This window comes from Sus scrofa, chromosome 14 (genome assembly GCF_000003025.6).
Source record: "Sus scrofa isolate TJ Tabasco breed Duroc chromosome 14, Sscrofa11.1, whole genome shotgun sequence".
Taxonomy (NCBI): Eukaryota; Metazoa; Chordata; class Mammalia; order Artiodactyla; family Suidae; genus Sus; species Sus scrofa.
The window spans coordinates 40,174,657-40,201,156 of NC_010456.5; the positions used below are offsets into that span (position 1 = coordinate 40,174,657).

General features: G+C 50.3%; 1 protein-coding gene across 1 annotated transcript in view; it reads right to left on the reverse strand.

Annotated features, from left to right (window-relative positions):
- The window catches only part of GCN1 (GCN1, eIF2 alpha kinase activator homolog), a 66,769-nt gene that overhangs the window by 23,242 nt on the left and 17,027 nt on the right, over positions 1-26,500 (reverse strand). Inside the window, exons 6-36 of the mRNA XM_021073134.1 lie at positions 25,852-25,950; positions 25,628-25,762; positions 24,740-24,808; positions 24,507-24,615; positions 23,505-23,579; positions 23,118-23,246; positions 22,070-22,120; positions 21,690-21,788; positions 21,324-21,497; positions 18,876-19,028; positions 17,521-17,613; positions 16,169-16,244; positions 15,861-16,020; positions 14,221-14,410; positions 14,005-14,129; positions 13,083-13,261; positions 12,711-12,804; positions 11,415-11,528; positions 11,117-11,315; positions 10,136-10,291; positions 9,497-9,678; positions 7,370-7,450; positions 6,900-7,043; positions 5,562-5,689; positions 5,206-5,395; positions 4,944-5,014; positions 4,140-4,305; positions 3,596-3,790; positions 1,605-1,851; positions 1,072-1,193; positions 613-727 (exon numbers count right to left, since the gene is read on the reverse strand). Of these exons, the coding sequence (XP_020928793.1) occupies positions 613-727; positions 1,072-1,193; positions 1,605-1,851; positions 3,596-3,790; positions 4,140-4,305; positions 4,944-5,014; positions 5,206-5,395; positions 5,562-5,689; positions 6,900-7,043; positions 7,370-7,450; positions 9,497-9,678; positions 10,136-10,291; positions 11,117-11,315; positions 11,415-11,528; positions 12,711-12,804; positions 13,083-13,261; positions 14,005-14,129; positions 14,221-14,410; positions 15,861-16,020; positions 16,169-16,244; positions 17,521-17,613; positions 18,876-19,028; positions 21,324-21,497; positions 21,690-21,788; positions 22,070-22,120; positions 23,118-23,246; positions 23,505-23,579; positions 24,507-24,615; positions 24,740-24,808; positions 25,628-25,762; positions 25,852-25,950 (4,120 nt within the window). The remainder of the gene's footprint in view (positions 1-612; positions 728-1,071; positions 1,194-1,604; positions 1,852-3,595; positions 3,791-4,139; positions 4,306-4,943; positions 5,015-5,205; positions 5,396-5,561; positions 5,690-6,899; positions 7,044-7,369; positions 7,451-9,496; positions 9,679-10,135; positions 10,292-11,116; positions 11,316-11,414; positions 11,529-12,710; positions 12,805-13,082; positions 13,262-14,004; positions 14,130-14,220; positions 14,411-15,860; positions 16,021-16,168; positions 16,245-17,520; positions 17,614-18,875; positions 19,029-21,323; positions 21,498-21,689; positions 21,789-22,069; positions 22,121-23,117; positions 23,247-23,504; positions 23,580-24,506; positions 24,616-24,739; positions 24,809-25,627; positions 25,763-25,851; positions 25,951-26,500) is intronic.

Sequence of the window (26,500 nt, forward strand, 5' to 3'; positions counted from 1 at the left end):
CAGGAGGAGGGCAAGAGGGTCTGGCTCCAGCCTAACAAGCAAAACGCTCCCAAGGCCTGATGCGCAACGGGAGGCTGGGCGAGAGGCTGGGTGATGTGGGGGAGAAAGGCCAGACCTGGCTTAGTGTGGGCAATGATCCAAGGCCAATTCACTGAATTTCTCTGGCCGCAGTCCCCTCATCCACAAATGAGGAGACTGATTAAGACTGTGATTGTTCAAGATGTAGGGCAAAGTCTAAAGGATGGAGGAGGAAGCCAAGTGGGAGGTTCCTCTCCAAACCAGAGCAGCTCTGTTTTGCATATTAGGATTCCAGATAAGATATTTTTTTAAAAGGGTTTCAAGGAAGAAAAGGCTTTAAAACCACAGACCTCAATGGCCACAGATGAGCTTTGAAGCTCAGGGACTTCCTGACCTAGGTCTGTGGCTCCTATCAGAGGCCTGTTCTTTGCATGAAAGCATACAAACTACTAAGGGACTGAGCTGCCTCCCTATTGGCCTTGTCACTGGGCTGGGGAGCAGACAGGACAAGAGCTGTGGCTCTGGATCCCTCCCTGTGAGGGCAGTTTTCAGAACAGGACGTTCAGACAGAGACACAGAAGGGAGTGGCCTTACCGGCTTTGGTCCTCCAGGATTCCTCCTCCAGGGCAGCCAATAAGGAAGGAAGCACCAGCTTCACCCCGTGAGCACTCAGGTTGCTCATCACAGCCTTGGCACAGTCATCTGCAGCCTCAAGGGAGGAGAAAAGACATTCAGGGGCCTCCTTGGCCACACAAGGGTCAAGCCTGATGCTAGACCTGATGCTATGACCAAAGCTCACCGGGGGTCTACGGGATAGACCCTGTGCCCAGGCCTGCAGAGACAGCTGAGAAGGAGACACGTGGTTTCTCATCTCACAGGGCTTCAGTGCTTCACTAGGAACCAGAGGAGTCCATACCAGTGAACCGTGCCCAAGGTTTGGGCAGAAGGTTCCAGCGGCAGGGCCTCCCACCACCTCAGAAACTCCCTGCCAAGCCTCACACTCAGCACTGGGTCCCGGCTGTCACCTGTTCCCACACCAGCTTCAGGACTTACCTCACGCACATACTGGTTCCCATCCCCGAAGCACAGCAGCAGATGGGGCAGAACGTGAACTACATACGGCTCAAAGAGCTTCCCCAGCATGGTGCAGAGCATCTCGAAGGCAAAGAGGGCCCCTGAAGGGAGGTGGGACAGCTGGGGACAGGATATCCTCTCGGGGTAGCCACAAGACAACCTCCCCACCACCTCCTCACCTCTGGAAACTCTCAGGGCAGCCATGGTACTAAAGTGGCTGCCCTATGAGGGAGCAGCATCCTCTCCCTCCCCTGAGCAGGAAGGAGGTGAGGACAGGGAGCATTAACAGATAGAAAGGCAAAGTCTCTCTCAGTTGAGGGCATGGCTGAGTTAGAGTAAGGAAGCCCCGGCCGCGTCAGCAAGGACGTGATGGACTAGGTTACAGACAGCTGCCCCCTCAGCACACACACAAATGCCAGCCTTCAGCAGGTGAGGAAAGCCCGACTCCCTCCTCTGGCAGCCAGGGAGACCAACCTCTCAAGCTGGGTGGCACCAAGCTTGGGGACACTCACCCTCTCGCCGGCGGAAGTTCTTCTTGTCCTGGATGGCATCAGTCAGGGCAGCCATCATTTCCTGTTGCTTCAGCGAGAGGATGCCCAGGCCCTTTACCAGGCCTGCCAGCCCGTAAGCAGCCCCTTTGCGCTCAGCGTACTTGTCTGACTCCAGCAGCTGCTGCATTAGCCTCTGGATCATCCCTCCGGCATCTTCCTTGATGGCAGGGACAAGGGGGGGCAAGCAGCTGGCCACGGATTCCTGGACCTGTGGAAGAGGCCTGCCAAGTCAGTGCTGCAGCTCAACCACAGCCAGTCCCTGGTGACTGATGCAGCCCTGTGCAGCACTTTGCCACTAGATGTCCCCCAGCCCCAACTTGGCCACTGCATGTCGGACAACACAGGCCGTCAGAGGCAAACGGTGTTACATACTCATGACGCCGCATGCTGTCAGGGTCACACTACACATCTATTAGCCAGGAAAGCAGCAGCTACTACAGTGTTCTTTCTGGTCAGAAGGGAAACCTAGGACTGGGCAGGTGGGATAAAACCTCACGAAGATTATACCCACTCACAGAGAAAAGATCGAGAGAGAAGTGTGCTACTGTGCCTCCTTAAAAACAGAACAAGTCTTGGAGATCCCATCCTGGCTCAGTGGTTAACGAATCCAACTGGGAACCATGAGGTTACAGGTTCGATCCCTGCCCTTGCTCAGTGGGCTAAGGATCCAGCGTTGCTGTGGCTGTGGTGTAGGCCGGCAGCTATAGCTCCGATTCGACCCCTAGCCTGGGAACCTCTATATGCTGCAGGAGCGGCCCTAGAAAAGAAAAAAAAAAAAACAACAACAGGAGTTCCCGTCATGGCACAGTGGTTAACGAATCCAACTAGGAACCATGAGGTTGCGGGTTCGGTCCCTGCCCTTGCTCAGTGGGTTAACGATCTGGCGTTGCCGTGAGCTGTGGTGTAGGTTGCAGACGCGGCTCGGATCCTGCGCTGCTGTGGCTCTGGCGTAGGCTGGTGGCTACAGCTCCGATTCGACCCCTAGCCTGGGAACCTCCATATGCCACGAGAGCGGCCCGAGAAATGGCAAAAAGACAAAACAACAACAACAACAACAGAACAAGTCTCTCCGTTCTCAAATCTGTCAGTCACAGGGAAATGTGGCTGGGCCTTACAGGGCCAGGGCCAAATTGAGTGGTCCCAAAAGACACTGTCAACAGCCTTCCAACACCAGCTCATGAAGCCCAACCAGAGCAGTGAGGCAGTGTGTGGCCAGCCACCTGGGTGGGACTTTTGCAGGCTAGGTTCTCTGACAACTGCAGTTTTCAACTGGGCCTGTGAGGACACTCTGGGTGGTCCAAAATGCAAGTCACAGAAAACACATGTAAATGTTTTTCAAAAAAGAGGGGAAAAAAATTATTTGCACAGTGGCTTGGAAGCTACATTAAAAGGCCCCCAAAACATGTAACTAACACAGAGAGTGAATCAGGAAAGCCTAACACAGTGAGAAGGATCTTTTTTTTTTTTTTTTAAACATCCCCAGGACCAGGTTTACACTAATGCAAAAAAAGACTATTAGGGAGCTCCTGCTGTGGCACAATGGGATCAGTGGCATCTTGGAAGTGCAGGGATGAAGGCTGGATCCGTGGCCTGGCACAGTGGGTTAAGGATCTGGAATTGCTGCAGCCTCAGCTTCAGCTGATACTGCAGCTCAGATCTGATCCCTGGCCCAGGAGCTCCATATGCTGTGGGGCAGCCAAAATTGAAAAAAAGAAAAAAGAAAAAAAACTCTATTAGTAAATGAGTGGAAAAAATGAAAACAGCTGAAAGACCTACTAGAACACAGTAACAACTCCCCCTCCAGGGGTGTTTCCGATTATAAACCAGGCTGCTCCCTGAGAGATGGGACAATCCCTTACAGACAACTGGGTCTTCTAGACCCTGACACCAACTCTGTGCTAAGCATCCCGCAGCCCATCCATGATCGGGGCCCCAGGCCAGAGGGCAGGCACCTGCTGGGACGGGGTGGAGAGGGCGGCGATGAGCTTGGCAACGATAGGCTTCACTTTGGGGTCGCTCTTGTCCAGGTGCTTGGCTAGAGAGCCCATTAAGACCACCACACTCTGCCGCACAGCATCGTAGCTGGCGTCATTGGGTGCATTCTTCAGGAACTCCTCAAACACAGGCAGCAGTGAGTTGACGTTCTCCTGGAAAGTCAAGCACACCCGGAGCCTCTCGTTAACTGTATAGGCTGTGCCTGGGGATGAAAGTCTCTGCCCAAGGACGAAGCCCAGGTCTGGCTGTGGGACAGGCATCCTGACAAGCCAGCCAGCAGTGCCAGTGAGTTTCCCAATTTTCTGGCAGGACTGCAGCAGACTTATAGAATTTAACACTTTTTGGGGGTCTTCATGACTTAAGAGAAATATAATTTTCCATGGGGGCTGGTGCCCTGCCAGGATTTCTGGCACTCAGCCTTCTTGTGTCACCACTGTTCAGCTCCATCACCTGCCCTAGCCCAGTCTTCTCCCCACCTTCTCAGCTGGCTGAAATTTTTACCTTCCCGTGTATGTTGAGTGTTGCAAGGGCTGCATCTAACATGCACTTCCGGACATCTGCGTTTCGGTCGTTGAGGGCATCAGGGACAAAAAACTGAAAGAGTGGCTTCACCTGAGAGCTGTCCAAACATTGGGAGAGCTTATTCAGGGCCAAAGCCAAGCCACACCTGAGAAAGAAGGAGGGCATGTGTCAGAGGGGCGAGGGCAAGCCCAGGGCCTTCCCTGCTGGTGGCATCTATCTCAGTATGTCACTGGGAGAATGGGGTTGCCAACGGCAAACACTGCTTCGGGGGGCAGAGCACAGCATGGATCCCACTGCCCCAGTGCTTATGCAATGGTCTGCCCACTGGTCTGGAACAACCCACTTGTAAAATAGAGACCTGCCCTCTTCCCAGAGTTTACCTCTTACAGGGTCACCCTGGGCAAGGACCAGATCTGCCTGTTTCCCCAAATGCAATACCTACCCTCTGCCCCTCAGGGCAGGCTGCAGGAGAGAGGGCTGAAGGAACCAGATACAAAGGCACTCAAAGGCTAAGTGCTACTATTCTTTCAGCTACAGCAGTAGGGAGGTCCCCAGGGGCCTCTAAGGAACCTGAGTCCACCAGAGGAAAGGAGAAACACGCCCACAGTTGCATGACTGCCCAGGAGGAGCCACAACCTGAACTCAGGACTGATTCAGAGGGTGGTCCACCCTTTCCCTCACTGTTCTATTTATCCCATGCTGCTGCCTCACAGCACCCAGGCCAGCCAGCCTGCCTGCCAGGCCTCAGTGCTGACCAGAACAAGATTCCAACAGCTGTTATACCTGGCTTCCCACTGATCTGGAGGAGATTCTGAGATAATTCGTCCCAAAGCATCCAGCACTGGGGGTGGTCGCTGCAACAGACAAGTTGATCAATGCACTACAGTGCTCTCTCTGGGCAAGCCAGCTACCCAGGTGAGGTGGAAGATCAGGCACAAGCCACCCTAAGCCACAGTGATTTCCAAGACTCCTGTCTGGAGCAGGTCAGAGGCTGAACAGAGTCCAATCCACCATCATAAACTCAGACCGCATCAGGGCTACTCACATAGAGCTTCTCCTGGTAAATATCCATGAGCTTGTCCATGACCTCCGCTGCCTGCCGCTGGTAACGCGCCACTGCTTGGGAGAGGGCTTCGGCCCCAGCTTGCCTCACAGCCGCCTCATGGTAGATGACATCATCGATGAGCAAGGAGCAGAGGTCTGGCTGCAGATCTAGGCCCATGATTGACCAGAGCCTATAGCAGACCAAAGGTGGGGCTGGGCAAACAAGAATCTGCAGCACCAGCCCCACCGACCCTGACCACCTAGCCCTTCTGCCCTCTGTAGGCTGAACACACTGGGTCATTATTTCATGAGGGAAGAGGATGGAGCAGGAAAAAACAGCCTTCCGACAGGTCTCACCTCTCAGCCAGCTTCCGGATCTCCTCTTCCTTGTCAAACTTGACCACCCAGAGCCTCCGCAGAAGGTTTAGGCCATTCTTCTCATCTGTGTCGGGTGCTGGCAACACCATGTGGAGTTCCATCAGCCCCTGAAAGGGGGTGGGATGGTGCCGTGTGAGGCATGACCTTTGGGAACAGCCTCCAACCTACTCCAATGCACCCCCCCCAAGCTCCTCCATCCAAGAAGGATGTAGCCACCAGCTGCACACGGGTCTCCACAGTTAAATCAATTAAAAATCAAGTCTAAGTTCTTCAGCTGCATCAGCCACATTTCAAGTGCTCAATAGCCACACGCTGGCTGGTGGCTACCCCTTTGGACAGCACAAATATAAATTCCCACCCCTGCAGAAAGTTCCACTGGACAGCGCTGGATAGGGAGTGCCATTAGTCAGTTCACCTCATTAGCTGCTCTGTCTCTTCATGATGGCATGCAGTGGCAGAATCTTTTTTAAGGTAAAATTTTACATTTTAATTCTAAACATGCAAGAGAGACAAATCCTCAGATAAAGGACATTACTTTTTTCAAAGAAATATTTGCCACACTGCCATTGTTTTTTGTTTTTTTTTTTGTCTTTTTGTCTTTTGTTGTTGTTGTTGTTGTTGCTATTTCTTGGGCCGCTCCCAAGGCATATGGAGGTTCCCAGGCTAGGGGTTGAATCGGAGCTGTAGCCCCCGGCCTACGCCAGAGCCACAGCAGCGCAGGATCCGAGCCGCGTCTGCAACCTACACCACAGCTCACGGCAACGCCGGATCGTTAACCCACTGAGCTAGGGCAGGGACTGAACCCGCAACCTCATGGTTCCTAGTCGGATTCGTTAACCACTGCGCCATGACGGGAACTCCTGCCATTGTTTTTGACATTTTACCAAGGACCAGCGAAAGCTGTCACAGAGCAACAGCAGGAGGCTGCAGACAGGCATTAGGGAATCAATGTCTCATACTCCCAGGGGACCTTTTAGTTTGGGGTCCAAAAGCACCAAGAAAAGGCAAATCTAAGGTAATGGGTTGAAAAAATGAACCAATCCTGGGAATTATATCTATCTATGAAAGTACCAAGATCCACATTTCATTCTACGAATTAGGTGAAGTCTCCCAAGGTGAAGAAAAAATAGACTGCTCATTTGTTCCAATTCTTGGAATGACCCCAACCCACACCCTGTGACCTCTTCTCTTTGCCTCCAGGACACACTGGTGCAAATGTGCAGCATCGCCCAAATGTGCAGCATCACCCATCGGCTCAAACACCAGCACTGAGCGACAAGGCATGCTGGGCAGCCCTGGGAGGGAGTGGGCACGCACCCGAAGTGCCGTGTCCCGCACACTGGCACAGGGGGACAGCAAGGCACAGAGCAGCACGTCCACCTCCTCCTGCTCTGCAAAGGCACAGCCATCCTCGCCACTGCTGCTGGCACATAGGGTGGTCAGGGTGTCTGAAGCCAGAACCTAAGGAAGACATCGATACACTGGGCTTAGTTCAACCAATTTTTTCCTACCTCAGGGCCAGGCAGGGGAACCAGGCGATAGGCTGAGGGGCCCAGGAGGAATATGAACTGACAACACCCACCCACAGCCCTCCTTGGGCTCTGACCCCAATACCAGGCCAAGGCCAATGGCAAGACCCAAACAAAAGCCCTCACAAGCTGACAACAGGTCAGGCTGGCTCTCAAAAGCAACCCTTCTGCCCAAGGCCAGAAGTGAGGGCTGAGAGAAAGAACCAGGACCTCAGGTCAGGGTCATGAACGGCAAAAGCCTACTGGGAATCAGATCACCTGCAGTCGGGGAGAGGCCGTCCCGATCACCCAAGTCAGAAGTCGCAGCATGGCCACGCGAGGCAGCAACTCTGGGCCGTTCTGAGAGAGAATAGCGGGTAAGTCAAGGTAAGCGTCTGAGGAAGGTCGGTAACCAAGCTGGTGGCACATGAAGCAGCATCCTCTGACCCACAGGGAACATTCTGGGTCATGCTGCTGATTACTGTAGAAACCCTATCAGGTTCACAATGAAATCCACAGGAACCAATCCCAGTCAACCATGATTCTCAGGGACCACAAATAAATAAATTCTTAACCTTGTTTAGAATTCAGAAAATATGAAATACAGGTGGCCCATAAACATGTGAAGAGATATTGAACTTTAAAAGTAAGTAAAGAAATACAAGGAATTCCTGCTGAGGTTCAGTGGGTTAAGAACCCAACTAGTATCTACAAGGATTCTGGTTCAATCCCTGGCCTCGATCAGTGGGTTAAGGATCTGCCGTTGCCATGAGCTGTGGTGTAGGTCAAAGCGCGGCTTGGATCTGGCATTACTGCGGCTGTGGTGTAGGCTGGCAGCTGCAGTTCTGATTCAACCCCTAGCCTGGGAACTTCCATATGCCACAGGTGCAGCCCTAAAGAGATAACCAAAAAAAAAAGAAAAGAAAAAAATACAAAATAAAATGGGATAACATTCTTTCACCCATGATTGGCAAGATTAACACCAGGTTTGAAAAAAAGGGGACGTTTAGTGAGGGGATAGCTCAGAACATGTCACATAACCTAGCAACTCTATGCCCAGGAATCTGTGCTATAGAAGTGCCCACAGTGTGCAAGGGACATATACATACAAGGGGGTACACCACAGTGGTGTTTAAAATACAGAAACATTAGAAACAACCCTAAAATATCAATCAATAAGAGTTCCTGCTGTGGTGCAACAGGATCAGTGGCATCTTGGAAGCACTAGATGCAGGTTTGATCCCCGACCAGGCATAGTGGGTTAAGGATCTGGCATTGCCACAGATGCAGCTTAGGTCACAACTGCAACTCGGATCCAATCCCTGGCTCAGGAACTCCATATGCCACAGGAAGGCAAAAAAAAAAAAAAAAGAAAAAGAAAAAAAAAATCAATTAACAGGTAAAAAAATTAACTAAAACATGGTGCACCCACAACACAGAATCCCATGCAGCCCATAAAATTAGATCCATGTGCCACAGATCATATGGTTCCTGACATGAGAGGGGAACCCAAAATATACAGTCCCATAAAAAAAGCACTATGATCCAGTCTTGCTTTACTGTGTTTGTGAGTGTGCTGCAAATATGCTTAAGAAATGTGCACAAGAGTACAAGAAAAACTGTAGCAATAGCTACCTCTGGGGAATGTCACATTTCTCTTTATACTTTTTTTCTTTTTTTTTTTTTTAATCTTTTTTTAGGGCCGCACCCGTGGCATGTGGAGGTTCCCAGGCTAGGGGTCAAATCAGAGCTGTAGCTGCTGGCCTACACCACGGCCACAGCAACGTTGGATTTTTAACCCATTGAGCAAGGCCAGAGATAAAACCTTATGGATGCTAGTCAGATTCATTTCCACTGAGCCACAACAGGAACTCCAGAAATTTTTTTTTTTTTTTGGCCACACCCATGGCATGTGGAAGTTCCCAGGCCAGGGATCAAACCCAAACCAAAGCAGTGACCTAAGCCACTTCAGTAATAATGCCAAATCCTTAACCTGCTGCTCCACAAGAGAACTCCATACTTTGGCAAGTTTCTAGAACATAATCTATTAAAAAGAAAACTTGATGAATAAGCTCCAATCTCATAATCATAAGCAAGTCAAAGGAAAATTGATTGGTACTACTGTCTGAGTTAGAAACAAAATACAATAAATTAATACAAAATCCTTCAACTTCTTTGGGCCAGAAACTATCATCACGAAGAGACCCATAAGCTGCAGTGAGGCCTTGACAGCAGCACCAAATAGAACATTTGGGTTCTCGTCACCACTGGCTGCTGCTATAGGTATACACATATGTTCTAGGACACCCCCACCCTGCCAGAATTGTTCATAGGTCAGGAACTGTCAGAAGCCCCTGCCTCCCCCAACCCCTAAAGCTAAGAGGAGAGCCAAGCTCCCTGGCCCACCTCATCCACACGCCCAGGTGGGTTATCAGGTGAGGCCCTTAGCTGGGCATGGATGGTGAGGATCTGAAGAATCTGGGCCATGCGCTCCTCCTCCTCCTCGCTGTTGTGGGGCAATTCAGTCAGCACCATCTTCAGAAACGGGAAGACTAAGGAGAAGGCTGGCGCAGACAAGGGCGCGGCATCTGTGAGAGCAAGAAGCAGATCTTGCAGGCAAGGCGAGGCCCCAAGTACGGATGCCTATGTGTCCATCCTCAGGGTAAGTGGTAGGGTGATGGGGGGATAGAACCTGAAGCACATGGCATCACAAGAGGGACGACAGACAGTAGCCCCATTCTAAGGGCGATCCTGCTCCTACCCCACACACTGCCCGGTTAGAAAGAGAGTTAAAACAGATGAGCTGATTCCAATAACAAGAACTAAACCTTCAATGGGGTCAAAGTGACTCAAAATACCAGGGACTGGACTCAAAGATCATCCATTTGGTTCAACCCCCGTTTTTCAGATGAGGAAATCAAGGCCAGGGAGGGAAGAGATTCACCTGAGGCCATAGCCTCTGGAAGCCCCAGGGGACGCTGCAGCTCACACAATCGCCACAAAGGCCCACATGGCCTCATGGCCTCTGTCCCTCCTGTCCCTTACCTGGCTCACCCTTGCCCACCCTGCTGGTGACAGTGTGGCTGTGCAACAGGGTCACCGCCCTCTTCACGGCCACCGACAGCTCTTCCTGGCACCATGACTTATCCAGGGCACATTCTGGCTTCAGCAGGCGCAGAGTCACGTGGCTCACCAAAGTGCCTGTGTTCAAGACAAGGGACCCAGCTGGGGATGACCCACACGAAGATGCAGAATCTGGCTCAGGTGCAAACCAGGGACCCAGGGCAGAGGCACATCTCTCTGACTTAATCATAATCAATTCTGCTCTGCCTAAGTATCCACAATCTATTTTCTCGTTACAGCACCAAAGAATAGGCAGGCAGGGAGCTATCCTTCAGACACTAAGAAATTAAAAGTGCACTGAAAGGGGGCATGAGCACCTGGGGGTTATTCAGCCAAGTAAAGCTCTGTTCACAAGGTGTTCCTGCCTTCCATGCAACAGCCCAGCCAGCCAGGCAACGCTTTTGGCAGGTTCGTGTGTACTGACTAACTCTAGTCTCACCCATGGGAACATACACTTCAGGTTAGGAAGTTTGTTCAAAGTTGTTAAGTAACCCACAAACCAAGGCCACCACAATTCCCAGCCACCCCACTTGGTCTTTGTTTCTCCACAGCCAACAGAAAGCTAAAAGCCACAAAGATCCCAGATTACCCACATGTGGCTTCTCAGGAGCTGTGGGCCACAGGACCAGCCACATGGAACCAAACAATCCCACTGCCACTGAACTTAAAATTGCTACCAAAAGATCACTGACTAACATCTAAAACTCGGTCCTCAGAGTGAAGGCAGAGCAGACATAAAACAGGAGAGAGGAGGCACTGTATGCACCCAGGGATATGAAGCTTCAAGTGCCAGAGGCTTTGTCCATAGGAACACAAATCAGTGGCCTAGGTCAACACAGGACATCCCTGCCCACCTCCCGTCCTGCCCCAGACCACGCCCACAACCAGCCAATAAGGACTAACCCAAAGCCTTGAGCCTTGGGGGCATGACACAGGCAGCCAAGGACAGGAAAGGGTTCTTGATCCTGGGAGCGGCCAGGGGAGATTTCAGCAAGGGCAGGAAAGAGTCGACCAGGACAGGGATGTACTGGGTCAGGCCAGACGGGTTCTTGGCCAGGATGGTGTCCAGCAGTCCTAGTGCAGCCTCCAGCTCACTGTCCAGCTGCAAGGAGAGTCACCACAGAAGGCTGGTCAGCAGGGCGCTGCTACAGGACAGTGCCATGACTCAGGGCGCCGCTGCGTGGCAGCAGCAATTGCTTACCTCCTGCAGCCGCCTCCGGATCTGTGCCTCCTTGTCCAGCTGGGCCTGCAGCATCTCCTTCTGCTTGCTGGTCAACTGCACCTCCTCTTTTATGCCTTTCTTCTTCTTTATCTCCTGAAGGAAACAAGCAAAGCAATTCCATCCTCAAAGAACAGACCTCCCTCCCGCTGACCAAGGAGGGTAAGCTCGGTTCTACAATCAGCACCAGGCCAGCTCTAAGTCGGTGACCTGGACCCCTAAACCCTCCATGGGGCTCCCCCACCTCCCACAAGTCCATAGGCACCTGGTTTCTACAGAATGGAGAGAGCAGTAGAGAGGCAACTGCTTACCAGATTCTCTACTAATAAACACAAGAAGGGCCTTTGTACGTTAGAGAAAGGAAAAGTCTTTTAATGTACCGAAAAGGGGATTCTGGTAGCTGTGCAGCTTCAGAATCCTAACCTCAGCTTCCCCTCCTGCCAGCCCCCCCACAGACACTCTCGTCCAGTAGAAGCTGAGGACTGGCAAACGCCAAGAGCACACATTCATCTGATAAGCATTTATTGAGCACCTACACTGTGCCAGGCATGGTTTCAGATGCTGGGGAGAAGACGGTGGGAACAAGACCAAGTCTCTGCCCTCACAGAGCTGATGCTCTAGTGGGCGAAGGTAGACAATGAACAAGTAAACAGATACATAAACAAAGTGACTTCAGATCATGACAAATGTTATGAAAGAAGTAAGTACAATGCATAGCAACTGAGAAAAGGGGTGGAGGCTACTCTGGATAGGGTGGGCAGAGGGATCACTTCTCTGAGAAGGGGACATGTGGGCCAAGATGTGGAAGACAAGAACCCAGCCTCGCAAAGACCAAAGGAGAAGCAAAGGCTCTGAGAAAGAAAGAGCCCTGCGTGCTTTGCTCCTGTCAGAACCAGTTCTGTCACTGCTGAATACAGCAATGAACCACGATTCCCCAGCGGCTACACTGTGTCAGGCCAAGTGCCTGCTGTCAGGACAGACGGGGCCCGGCCTTCCAGGAGCTGGGGGGACAGGCACGGGATCAGGCAACACCACTTAGCAGAGGAACTATATAAACTGTTGCCAGCACCCAGCAGAGAGATAAATTTGCTGTCCCCAAGTTGGGGGTGGAGAAAAGTACTGAGAAAGGACAGAAAAAGTGTGGCAGGAGGACCCAGGATGAGTGGGGAGATCAGAGGAGCATGCCATGGGTCTTAGGATGACCCAAGGTAATGGCACGAATGCAGGTCAAAGTCACCAGCCTGAGGCCACCCTGCGCTGAGTCCTCTGTGAACCCACCTCCTTCAGCTCCAGCTCGATGATCTGCTCCTTGAAGGAGTAAGCTTTGTTCTCTCGCTTCATGTTGGCCTTTTTTATGCTGTCCTGCTGGGCACTGAAACACCAGAGCAGATGATCAGCCAGGTCCAAAACAACTACCAGGCCCTTCAGCCTCCCGCCAGCCATGAAATTCCAGCTAGCTTTTCAGTCACAAGCGCAGGAAAACGCTGAATACTCCACATGCTCTTGTATCCCAGACCTAACCACCTGCCTGCAACAGGGCAAGCACTGCTCCATGCTTCATTTTCTCCTCACAAGACGTGACATGGGAGACAATGGCAAGAAAACGAAGGCCTGGGGCAACCAAGCCCACAAGTACAAGTACAGGCTTACCTCTGGATGATGGATTTGTCGTATAGCTCCCCGGCAGGGGTCTGCATGATGGCAAACTCCTCCCGCGTCACCTGGCACAGTGCAGGGTTCTGCACAGAGGCAGTGATGGTGCTGATGAGCTGAGGGAGGACCCGGTCCGGGGACAGGATGGAGAGGGAGCCCATGGCGTTCATGGAAGACTGCCAGACAAACATAGACAGGGTCAGTGCGTGCCATGGCTGGCCCTGGAGAGGAGCCCTGGCCCCTCCCCTAAATGCACTAGGCAATCAGCTCCCCTTCTTGCTACTCACTGCCCACTCTTGCTGAGCACTGCCTGCCCTCTCAGCAAGCTGTACTCAGCTGGTACTAGCACCCTGACCTGGGGGACACACTCTTCTCCCCATTCTCAATCTCTACAGATCAGGTGGTGCTGCCCCTACCCTCTCCGGAGGTAGGCATGTGACCCAGACCAGAAGGATGGGCCCCAGGATGAGCACAAGACCAAAGTCAGGTCAAGCACGGTGGTAAGACCCAAGGTCAGCTGAAATGACTGGAAAATGCAAGCCTTTCTCACTAGAGCTAATGGGTGACAGGACCTAAGCCTGGAATAACTACCCTGCTGCCAGAAAGGGGAAGACTGAGAATGGAGCCCATACTGTGGAAAGCAGGGGAGACACAGGTGGATGACACACAGAGATGAACTGAGAACAAGAGACACACCATCTACAAGGTCCTGAGGACATCTGAGTTCCCATCCAGTTGTGGACCTACCAGTTAGATGAGAGAAACAGCAAGCTTCCTCTTGTGCTCACACTAGCTCACATTTTCTGTCACTTGCAACCCAAGGGTCCAACCCACATTTCATCACACCTTCACCTGTTTCTTTGACTCTTCCCTATCAGCACTCTGACCTGAGGCCAGAACCAGCTCACGCGCCAATCACCTGGTTCAAGGGGCTCTGTGTGGTGATCCTGGGAATGATCTGATCCAGGTGCCTGGTGATAAAGGCTTCGGGATCGATCTTCATCCTGGTAAGAAGTGCTGGCCAGAGTCCAGACTGCACAGCCACTGAAGGGGAGGGGAACTCTTTGAGGCCTTCTGCTCGGCCTGCTCTTATGATAGAGTCCCAGCCCCTCCCATCCCTACTGCAGCCACGGACCTAAGGATGGGTGGTGGGAGATGATCAGCATCTCCTGAGCCAGCTGTTCCATGCTGGTGACATCACCTTCCAGCCCTGGTACCCCAGAGATGACAGACAGAGCCTCCTGCAGGACTCTTGGAGGCACGTAGGCCTTGCCCGCCTCAGTCACCTCCCCAGCATCAGTCACCAGAGCCTCTAAGGGCAGCACCTGTGGGAAGACAACACATGACACCCCACTGCTCAGAGCCCCATGCAGGCCTGGCACACAGGAGACAAAGCTGCCAGGGATGCAGCTGCCTCTGATTCATGCTGTTCTCTGGGCTCCCTGCAGAGTGGAGACTAACGCCCATCACCCAGCACTGGGATCCACAGGCTGTGAGATGGGCCTGGAAAGAAGCAACTATAGTTCTGCACCTAAAAAAAGCCCACAAGGGAAAGAAAGTAATAGAAACTCGTCCAGCGGACCCAGTCTGAGACTGCAAGTCTGTCTCTGGCCCACATTCCTCAAGCAGGCTTAGGGAGGTAGGGAGTCAGCGAGACAGGGCACAAAGAGCCAGGTCTTGGGCATTAACTCCCAATTCTGCCACCCACTGGCTGGAAGACCCTGAGCAAGTCGTTTCAGCTGCTGGAACTCTGGACAACTCATAAAATAAGCAGAGTAAGACTAGTGGCTTTTTAAAGATATGGTGAAACATCAAAAGAGAAAATGGAATTCCTTGGTGATCAGGTGTTGTCACTGCTGTGGCGCAGGTTCAATCCCTGGTCCAGGAACTCCCTCATGCCTTAGGTGCAGCCAAAAGGAAAAACAAACGGGACAATGGATAGAAAATGCTTTAAATATTATAAAGTACTTTAAAAAAAGTTTTATTTCATAATTCAAGAATAAAAAGTTTGGGAGTTCCCGTCGTGGCGCAGTGGTTAACGAATCCGACTAGGAACCATGAGGTTGCGGGTTCGGTCCCTGCCCTTGCTCAGTGGGTTGACGATCCGGCGTTGCCTTGAGCTGTGGTGTAGGTTGCTGACGCGGCTCGGATCCCGCGTTGTTGTGGCCCTGGCGTAGGTTGGTGGCTACAGCTCCGATTGGACCCCTAGCTGGGGAACCTCCATGTGCCGCGGGAGCGGCCCAAAGAAATAGCAAAAAGACAAAAAAAAAAAAAAAAAAAAAAAAAAGAATAGAAAGTTTGGAGTTTCCGTCGTGGCTCAGTGGTTAACGAATTCGACTAGGAACCTTGGGGTTGTGGGTTCAATCCCTTGCCCTCCATCAATGGGTTAAGGATCTGGCATTGCCGTGAGCTGTGGTGTAGGTCACAGATGCAGTTTGGATGTGGCTGTGGCTGTGGCATAGGTCAGCGGCTACAGCTCCGACTGGACCCCTAGCCTGGCACCCTCCATATGCCACAAGTGTGGCCCTAGAAAAGACAAAAAGACAAAAAAAAGAAGTTTGAAGTACATGGCATATGATATGGGAAGAAAAAAGAAGCACCTGAAAAGGAAACAAAACTAGGTGTTACCTGAACTTAAGGGCAGAGCAGAAAATTCTTGCAACACAGAGTCTAAGTGAGTGAAAACAGCCCAGGAGTAGCCCAGTTAAAATCCCCCAGGTAAGCAGAGTGGGCTAAGGATGTCTGAGACCCCAGTTCTACAGCTCAGATCCTCACCTTGTGAGAACTGAGGACAGTCTTCAGTTCCTCCAGGAGCCCGTATGCCAGCTTAAAGCCCCCGAGAGAGGACAGCAGCTTCCGAACCGTCTGCTGGGCCTGCCTGCGCAAGTGCCAGGTGCGGCTCAGGAGCACCGCCACCAGAGCTCGATGGTACTGCCTGGGAACAACGAAAGCGTGTCCTGGAGGAGGGCTGGGCGCAGGGCCCTCTGCAGCCAGCCTCCTACCCCTCACACCACCTCACCACAGGCTCCTGCCAGGGTTTGCATCATTTGGCCCAAGGGAGAAGGTAAACGAGCCCCACGTACTGAACTTTGTTGCCTGTAAGCCTATGCAGATGGTCAAGGAACAGTCTCTCTGTCAGATGCAGCACAGTACATAGGGCTGTGAGGGGACAGAAAGAGCATGAGTGTTTTTAAAATAAAGAACATATCAGAGTTCCCATGGTGGCGCAGTGGTTAATGAATCCGACTAGGAACCATGAGATTGCGGGTTCGATCCCTGGCCTTGCTCAGTGGGTTAAGGATCTGGTGTTGCCCGCAAACGCAGCTCAGATCCTGCGTTGCTGTGGCTCTGGCCTAGGCCGGTGGCTATAGCTCTGATTTGACCCCTAGCCTGGGAACCTCCATATGCCGAGGGTGCAGCCCTAGAAAAGACAGAAAGACAGAAAAACAAAAAACAAAAACAAAACAAAAAAAACCATATCTACAAAGAACTGGGAGAACTGGAAAATGAACACCAAGAGAACTCCCAAGTGAACACTTTCTTTTGATTACTTAAAATTACTCTGCAGTTCTAAAAAGGAATGAGGGCACACATCATGGCCTGACATAAAGTGATTTCCAAATCTAGGCAGCACAAAGCATATAGCTGGCACACTACCTACTGCTTGTGTAAAAAAGGCAGAGAACTACTACATGGAGATATTTATTGGTATAAATATAAAATATTAAAGATATACAAGAAGCTGACAAAAAGTGGTTCTCCATGGCCAGGGACACTGGCCAGAGATCAAAGCAAGGGTATAATTTTCAGTGTAGACCCTCTTGGATCTTTTATTTTTGTATTATGTTAATATATTTCCTATTCAAAAACTAGATAAATGTTTTTTTAAACACCAGGAGGTGACTAACAGTTGTAGCTCATTAATGGAATGTTTTGATTTGTAAGTCAAAAGACTTTTTAAATCACCAATTAGCGGCAGATACTTCTAAGGCACCCTAGAATTTTAAACATACATTTAAAGATCAACTGTTCCTTCCCTGCCAAGATAGAAACCAGTAGTTTTTCCATCTCCTGGTGGGGGAGTGCAGCCAGCCACACTTCACCAGAGCTTCTGAGCTGCCTCTTAATATAAGAAAACCTCTAAGACAGCACCAATTACCCAATCAGCTATAATTACATCTAATATCACAGCTCCACAACCATTAGTGCTGTCTCCACAAATCTCCCACTTCCTCCCCATTTCCCTAGCCTTCCATTCCCCAGGGGAATAAACTCATTCCCGTGAAAGCTGAGCTGTTGGCCAGATCACACTGGTCCAGATTTTTGTCCAAGTGATTGGCTAAAACAACAGGCAGTCAGAGAAGGATCTTCTTTGAAGATGCACCGGAAGGACTCGACCCCAAACTCAATTTCGACTAAGGGGCTAGCAACTCACCATCCTCTGAAGCCACAAGGAGGAATTTCTCAGAAGTGAAAACCTGCTTCTTCTCATCTAAAATCAGCTGCCAGAAACTGCTCAGTTTGGCCTCTGCAAGAAATTAAAGGTCACTCCATGACACAGCTCACGACATCCACCAGGGCTTGTCCCATCCACGCAGAAGCTGCCGGGGCTGGCTTTGCTGATGGTCCCCTGGCTGCAGCAGGCAAGAGTGTTCCCTCGGCAGGGATAGGTCACTCCCAGGCTCACTCTCCTCCTGTTCTGAGAACTCACCCATTCTTCTGCTAGCATCGCCTTTATGAAAACCTTTGGTGGTTCTCTGCTGCCCACAGAAGCCCAGATGAGCTGCTTCCCATGTGCAATGCCCACCTGCTCCAGGTGCCAGCCTGAACTACTTAAGGTCCGCATGTGGTGCTTTCTCTGCCCTTCCCTGATTGAGATTGGTTTGATCTCACACTGGGCTATTCCCTTCCAGCTCATGAACCATGCCCCGGCCCCCTGGCCTTCAGGGCCCTAGTTCAAATGTTCACTCCTGCACCAAACCTTTCCTGATACCCAACCCCTAAACTGAAAGCAATCCCTCCTTCAAAACTGCTCTAATGCTACAATGTGGCTTAAATAACAGATATATATTTGCATATCCTCACTCCCACTCCAGTAAAGCAGCTTAAAATTTGCTGAAGTAAAGTCATGTTCATCTTTGTCTCCCCCAGAAGACATAGTCCAGTGCCTTGGCACATACTCAGATGGCACACAGTAATATATGAAGAGAGCTGAACTCCATTTCTAACCACAGGAAAAAGTTCAGCTATGTCCACATGCAGAGTAGGAGGCAGACTAAACAGGCATGGAAAACCACGTAGCCACAAAAAAGAAGGAAAGCTCTTGTTGTTGGACTGATTTGGAATCTTCCAAGATGTGTTCAGCACATACCCAGCGGGTCTGGGGGTTACACACTGATCATCTATGTGCATGAAACTGGTAATGCTATCCAAGGAGGGAAACTTAGTTGCTTGAAGACAGGCTGGCTCTGGGGAAGCCTTTCATGTTATACCCTATAAATGTATAAGTAATTAAAAACAAAGTCTCACTATACTAAAACTATGTCAGTCTGGGTTTGATCTAAAAGCCCGGCCCTGAGCACTGGAGCCACATGACAAAGGACTGGCTGTCTTCCTGTCGCACAGTGTGACTCTGAGGCTCATCCCTACAGACGACAAGTGGCCCTGTGGATGCCCAGGGTAGTAAGTGGCCAAGCTGATCCTATAAAATCCTCAACATCAAGGCACTCCTTCCAAGGGCTCTGAAAGAGGCCTTGTCTGCTAGCATCCTGGACATTTCTGGACTCTTACCAGCCTGTGAGTCAGCCACCGAAAGCTTTGACAGCAGCAAGGCAGCAGCGACCCCTTCAGTGATAATGGGAACCTGAGTGCTTTGGGCAGCTGCCTTCTCCACTGTCTGGATGAGCAAGGGCAACAACTCCAGGGCCTGCAACAGCGTGTCACCTGTGGAGAGAGGACAAGCACCTTACAGAACACTCCAATCACGAGGGTGACAAGACTACTCCAGAAAGAAGTTAACCACCTACATCTGAACTAACACCCTTCAGTTACCTTTCAAATATCCTGAAGAAGTGGAATTAGAACCTGGGGCTTAAGTCAAACTCTACAACCATGAAGTTAGAGCTAGAAGGGTCCTTACTAACCCAATAGTCTAGCCATTCATCTGATGGACAAGAAAATAGACCAAGAGAGGTGAAGTGAGTTGCCCAAGGCCACACAGCTGGTTGAGGAAGAGCCAGGGCCAACTCTAAGTCGACCAATTCTAACTGGGGCTCTTCTCCCACACCAGACACCTCTGGACCCCAATTTCAAAACCAGAACCTATCTGTTGACCTATAAACTAAACTCAATTTAAAAAAGAAAAAAGGAGATATCTATTAAAACTAGCTAGGAGTTCCTGTCGTGGATCAGTGGTTAATGAATCCGACTAAGAACCATGAGGTTGCGGGTTCCATCCCTGGCCTTGCTCAGTGGGTTAAGGATCCGGCGTTGCCGTGAGCTGTGGTGTAGGTTGCAGACTCGGCTCAGTTCCCGCATTGCTGTGGCTGTGGTGTAGGCTGGTGGCTACAGCTCTGATTAGACCCCTAGCCTGGGAACCTCCATATGCCACCAGAGCGGCTCTAGAAAAGCCAAAAAAAAAACTAGCTAAACCCACATTTTCTTTTTTTTTTTTTAACCCATAACCAACGACTAAGCTGGTGAATTATAACGAAACACGTATTTCATTTGGATGATGTTATGGACTTGAATCCGAGAAATGTGTATTTTATTTTTTTTTTTTTTTTTTTTGCTTTTTAGGGCTGCACCTGCAGCATATGGAGGTTCCCAGGCTAGGGATCTAAGTGGAGCTACAGCTGCCAGCCTAACACCACAGCTACACTAATGCCAGATCTGAGAGGCATCTGTGACCTACACCACAGGCAACGCCAGATCCTTAACCCACTGAGCTAGGCCAGGGATCGAACCTGCAACTCATGGTTCCTAGTCAGATTCGTTTCTGCTGTACCACGACGGGAACTCCAAGAAATGTGAATTTTAGGGGGTTCCCGTGGTGGCTCAGCAGTTAAGGCCAACTAGGATTCATGAGGATACGGGTTCAATCCTTGGCCTCGATCAGTGGGTTAAGGATCTGGTGTTGCCATGAGCTGTGGTAAGTTGCTGTGGCTGTAGTGTAGGCCAGCAGCTATAGTTCCCATTTGTCCCCTAGCCTGGGAACTTCCATATGCCACAGGTGTGGCCTTAAAAAGGAAAAAAAAAAAAAAAGAAGGAAATGTGTATTTTAAAGGCTTATTTTATGTTTTTATTCTTTTTTAGGGCCACACCCATGGCATATGGAAATTCCCAGGCTAGGGGTCAAATCAGAGCTGTAGCTGCCAGCCTACGCCACAGCCACAGCAACTCAGGATCCAAGCCTCATCTGTGACTTACACCACAGCTCATGGCAATGCCAGATCCTTAACCCACTGGGTGAGGCCAGGGATCGAACCTGCATCTTCTGGGATACTAGTCGGGCTCATTACCAGTGAGCCACAACAGGAACTTCCTTTTATTCGTTTTTTTAAAGTATCGAGCAGAACTAGCTCAAGCTCAAGAGACTAAGTTAAACCCAAGACTTGGCTATCTAGAACTCAATCTAAAATCAAGTTTGATCGGTACAATAAAATTGCACATCCACATACAACTACAGACACTGTACAGAAAGGGGTCGCCTCTTTAGAGGCAGCTCTGGAATCATTTCTCTAAACAGAACATTTCTCTAAACAGAACTCATCATAAGTTTAAACTCTAAGTGAAATACAGCCCATCTCAGAGGGGAAATCAGTATTAGGGATTTTTACCTTGAAGATCAAGTTCCTACAGCTTTACTTAGGGAGGATATGTGTCAGCACTGAAGTGAGGGCAGTGGTTGTTTCTAATGGGTCTGGTGTAAAGACTACGTAATTTACACCTTATAAATCAATCTTATCAGAATCACTTCTCTGTGATTTCAGAAAAAAGAGTAACAGGTTCTGGTTGTGGGTCCTCTCTGAATAAAGCTGTGTATTCTGAAGGTCTAATAAGGGGGAGAAGCCCAAATCTGTCGAGAAGATTGGGCTCCAATTCTAGGCTTTATGGATGACTAGATGCTCCCAGCAGCTCAGGAGAAAATGATGCAAAATAAGCTGGACCAAAAGAAAAAGCCTGGAACCATGATGATGCTCTAAAGACTGGGTCACCTCTGTGGGGGAAGCATCTCACCTCGGAAGCAGACCAACATGCACTGCAGGTAGGCGTGCCTCACTGCAGAGGTGGAAGTTTTAAGGCTGAAGGCTTTCTTGAACCACTCAGTGAGCTTCCTGGGCACTTCCGTGGTGAACCGGTTACACCAGAGAGCCAGGACAGAGACGGCGTGCACCAAGGTGCCTTCATGAACTAGGACAAGAAGCAGAAGGCCAGTGAGCCCAGTGTCTTAGGCCAACATCACATCACTGCCAGTTTCCACAAAAGCAAGGAGTAAAGAGAGAGGAAGAGGGCCTTCAGAAGAGGTTCATAGCAGGCTTCAACTCTGAAAACTGGGTCAAGGATGGGTCCAGGCTGCGTCCTCCCCATGCTGCATAGAATTACCTTCTTGCTGGAGGAACGGGATGAACAGTTCAGCCACGGTCCCATTCAGAACTTGACTGGAAGGGCCAGACACCGCATGATGACTGACACTCCCGATTCCTGCAAGTCAGAGGATTCCCTGCTCAGCCTGTCAGTGCACAACTGCCAATCTGTCAGTCTTGCTGACGCTGCCCACCTCCTGGGCAGCCATGCCTCTCCTCTGTCCACCACTGACCCTCCCTCAACCCCCACCCCCCACCCCCCAGATGCCCTGCCTTTCACAGAAGCCACGCTGGGATGTCCAAGGTTGTCAGAGGCATCAAGATCCAATGGACTCACCTAACAGTTACGTTACACCGTCTACTACTACACTTCCTACCACCCATGGAAAAGCTCTGTACCTGAGAGGACACTGATCTTCTGGGCCACAATAGTTAGTTTTCCTTCCGAGCCTGAGAGGAGAGACAGCAAAGATTCAAAATTCACATCTGCCAAATTTCCCAAAAGGCATATGTGGTATGACATCAAGATAGGTTCTTTTTTTTTTTTTTTTGGTCTTTTTGTCTTTTTAGGACTACATCTGCGGCATATGGAGGTTCCCAGCCTAGGGGTCCATCAGAGCTAAGCCAATGGCCTACACCAGAGCCACAGCAACATGAGATCCAAGCCACATCTGTGACCTAGTTTCTGATTCCAAAAGTAGCCTTTCTATCATGAAACTGGGCTTAAAATCACATACCGGCTTTTTTTTTTTTTTTGACTAAAAGAGTAAATAAGAAGTTCTCGTTGTGACGCAGCAGAAACGAACTGACTAGGAACCATGAGGTTGTGAGTTCGATCCCTGGCCTCACTCGGTGGGTTAAGAATCTGGCATTGCCGTGAGCTGTGGTATAGGTTGCAGATGCAGCTTGGATACTGTGTTGCTGTGGCTGTGGTATAGGCCAGCAGCTATAGATCTGATTTGACCCCTAGGCTAGGAACCTCCATGTGCTGCAGGTATGGCCCTAAAAAGCCAAAAAAACAACAACAACAAAAAAAAGTAAATAACATGCTCTTTCAGAAAATGTAACAAACAAAATATAAAAAACAACATCTAAAATTCACCCATGTTCCCAGTACTCAAAAATATTAACAGTTTGGTATATTTCTCTTTTGTTTTTCCGTATGTAAATAAATGTCTACACTTAAAACTGAGATCACCCTCACCCATACTGCCCTGCATGGGCTTCTGTTCACTTCACACATACACACCGGATCCTTAACCCACTGAGCAAGGCCAGGGATCGAACCTGAAACCTCATGATTCCTAGTCCGATTCGTTTCCACTTCACCATGACGAGAACTCCCACACATATATATTTTTGACACAAGCAGATTCAGAGCACTGAGCCCCATCAGATCCCCTCAGCCACCCCTCAGCCACCTTCACGCCCAGTAAGGCTTGCCCACCTCCGAGGATAGCAAACAGGTGCCTGGCCAGGGCCTCTGTCGCCGAAGAGTCGCTGCACTGGCGGGCCAGGTTCCGCAGCGCCAGCACGGCTTCGTCCATCAGGCGGGGACTGTTGGATTTCAGCTGACCTGGACACGGAGAGCTGCTGCTCACAAGCTGCCAAGAGCTGAGTATCCTGGCTCTCATCTTTGTTTTTCCTGCTCCCTACTCTTCAGTCCTAGCTCTGTGTACTCATTATAAAGGTTCTCAGGGGAAAATCTATGTGAATGTGATTTATTTCTAAACTGAGCTGTCCCCTACCTCATTTTTTTTTAACAATGATTGGGACAAGTACAACCAAACCCAAGGTGCCATTCTAGGGGCTAGAAGGGGGTCAGGGCACTCACCAGCCAGTCCTTTTACGATGTCCAGGGCATACTGGCTGAGATCGAGAGTCACTGATGCCAGGAGGCTGGAGATAGCTGATGGGGACAGAAAGCAAGCACATGTCAGCCTCAAGTGGAAATGCCTGTGTTTGCCCCACTCCACAGCCATGTTCAGGCCTGTTATCTAGACACTCTTCATCTCTATATGGTCACACAGTGGTCCCACCTTCGTCCCACTGTTCTCTGCCATAAGGATATACACTGCCCCTTTCCAATCAGGAAAAAACTGTCCCTCCAACACTCCACCTACACCTCTTACCAAGATAAACAAGGCCTCAACTCTCATATCCTATGGTTTCAAGTGCCACCTCCACACCAAGGTCAAATGTCTAGAACAAAGGGATTTTTTTTCCCTTTTTCTTTTTTGGCTACACCTACTGCATATGGAGTTCCTAAGCCAGGGACTGAATCTGAGCCACAGCTGTGACCTACACCACAGTTGTGGCAATGCCTGATCCTTAACCCACTGTGCCCAGCTGGGGATCGAACCTGTGCCACTGCAGAGACAACACCAGATCCCTAACCCACTGCACCACAGAGGAAACTCCTAGAACAGAGGTTCTTAACCTGGTTTCCAGAAGGTTCTCAGGCCTCTAAAAATGTATGCAGTATTTTAAGTGGGTATACTTTTGCGCATTCTTCTAGCAAGAGGGCCCATGACTTTTCGTGGGTGGAGGGCGCGGGGGGCATGCCTATAGGAGATGGAAGTTCCTGGGTCAGAGAGGGATCAAACCCGAGCCACAGCAGTGACAACACCAGATCCTTAACTGGCTGAGCCACCAGGGAAACTCCCCCATGACTTTCAACATATTCTCTTAAGGGTCCCTGACCTCTCTCCCAAGGGCCCAAAGAGGTAAACTGTGAATACAGTCCTACCCCCTATTTCCTGCTGCCAAGTAGCAGGGACCCGAATCATCAGGCAATTTCATCTCCCTCCCACCATCCAGTATGGCAGTGACCTACTTTCAATAACATTCTCTGGACTCCTCAGTAAAGACTTCTGTATAGTGGGCAGTATCAGCTCCTTAAACTCCGAGTGGGACATGTATCGGAGTAGAGGGGCACAATTATCCTACAAAGAGAAAGGAGTCAGGCACCCATCCCTCATGGGAACAGAGGATAAGGGATGGTCTGAATCACAGAATTTAAAACAGGATTTAGCTTGTTGGGGTGAATAAGGGCTACCTCTCACTCACCAACAGATACTTCTGAGGCTTTACTTTGCTCATCAGGATATTCTTCATGTAAAACTCCAGCAGGGCAGTCTAGAGAATACAGAGAAGACCTGGTTAGATCTGGACGTTCTGAGATTCCTCCTGTGGGAGCACTTCTAAAAAGCACCCATCGGTGCCCCCAAATGTCACAGTGTCAAGCATGAGAGTCCCAGTGATCATGCCATTCCCCATCTAAAAGCTTTCCAGAGCTGTCCATGGCTCCTAGAGTCAAGTCCAAATCCTTGGCATGGCTCCCAGGCTGCCTGCTACCCTCTCTCACCCAGGTACCCATGTGCCCCTACAATCACACTTGCCTCTTCGACATCCCTGCCCACACGCTTCTTTCTCTGCCAGAAATGCCCTTCCTCGCCTCTTGACTTTGTAACACTTATTCACCCTTTCAGTTCCTTCATTAGAGATGTGTTCCCTGACTCGCAGCCTAAGTCAGGTCCCCAACACAGTGCCACAGCCTCTCGTGCTTTTCCTTTGTAGCACTTCTCACAGAAGTAATGAGATGACAACCTGTCTGATGGCAGCCTCCTCAGACTCAGTCCCACCCGGTGGGGATCATAGCTCTCTTGTTCACTGCTGCATCCCCAACACCTGGCACAAAGCTTGGCTCGAGGAAGCTGCTCGATGGTGGGTGAATAAATGACTGCATGAACAGACAAATCACCCTCACAGTAACTATGGCAGGATCCACCCCAAGCCAGAACTGGAGGCGAAACTTTCGAACCCCTCACTTTCATACATCACCGTGAAAGGCCAAGGTCTCAGGCGGGAAAACCAACAAACTTCAGATAAGATCAGTGACTGGGGCCACCAAGGCAAAACAGGGTTCCCCTCCCCACCTCCAGTGAGTCCACCTGCCTTGTGCCGGTTGACCACATCCATCTCCTTGTGGCTTGTGCAGAACTGCACCAGCAGCCCCAGCATGCCTGCGTAGTTCTGGTTGGGTTCCAGGCTGAGAATGGCAGACAAATACTGCTCCACCAGCCCCGGGTTCTGAAGGGGAACAGGCAAAGCAGGTGTATCAGAGCCAGTGAGAGTTCATGGAAGAAGCAATGCCCACCACCCCTGCTGCCTCCTGTCACCTCTTTCCATAGCTTGGTGAGCTTCTTCACAGCACCATCCACAGCGTGCTTGTGGGAGCCGCCGAACACCTCCAGCAGGAGCAGGCACTGCACCTCCACCTGCCAGGACAGGAAGAGGCTCAGGTCTAGGTGTAAAATGGGAGTGGAGGTCCCAGGACCCTCACAGCCTGCCCAAGGCCTTCATCCGGCCCACCAGAACCACAGGTCACCTCCACCAGGCCTCTCTCACTCAACTCCAGCCAGATCCTCTTCCCTCTACCCCCTCACACTTAGCCCTATCCTGGAACTACATCTGTTCATTCAAGCACTTTGAATGAAATATTTGTTGAGTACCCACTACAAGTCAGATGATGAAAACACATGGAGAATAGACAGACATGGTCCTTGCTTTCATGCACCTCATAATCCCGAGGGAGAAAAAGATACTAAACACATAAACACACAAATTAATACATAATTCTAGTGGGGTAAATGACAGCGAGGAAAAGGGTAAGTATCCTTTTTCATGTATTTCTTCATGTGCCTTGACTTTTCCTTCATTAATTCCAGATACTTACTGAACACTGACTAAATGGCAGACACTATGCTAGGCACTGTGGATACAGAAGTGAAGACTGATATGAGGATCCTGCCTGTGGGGAGCTCACTG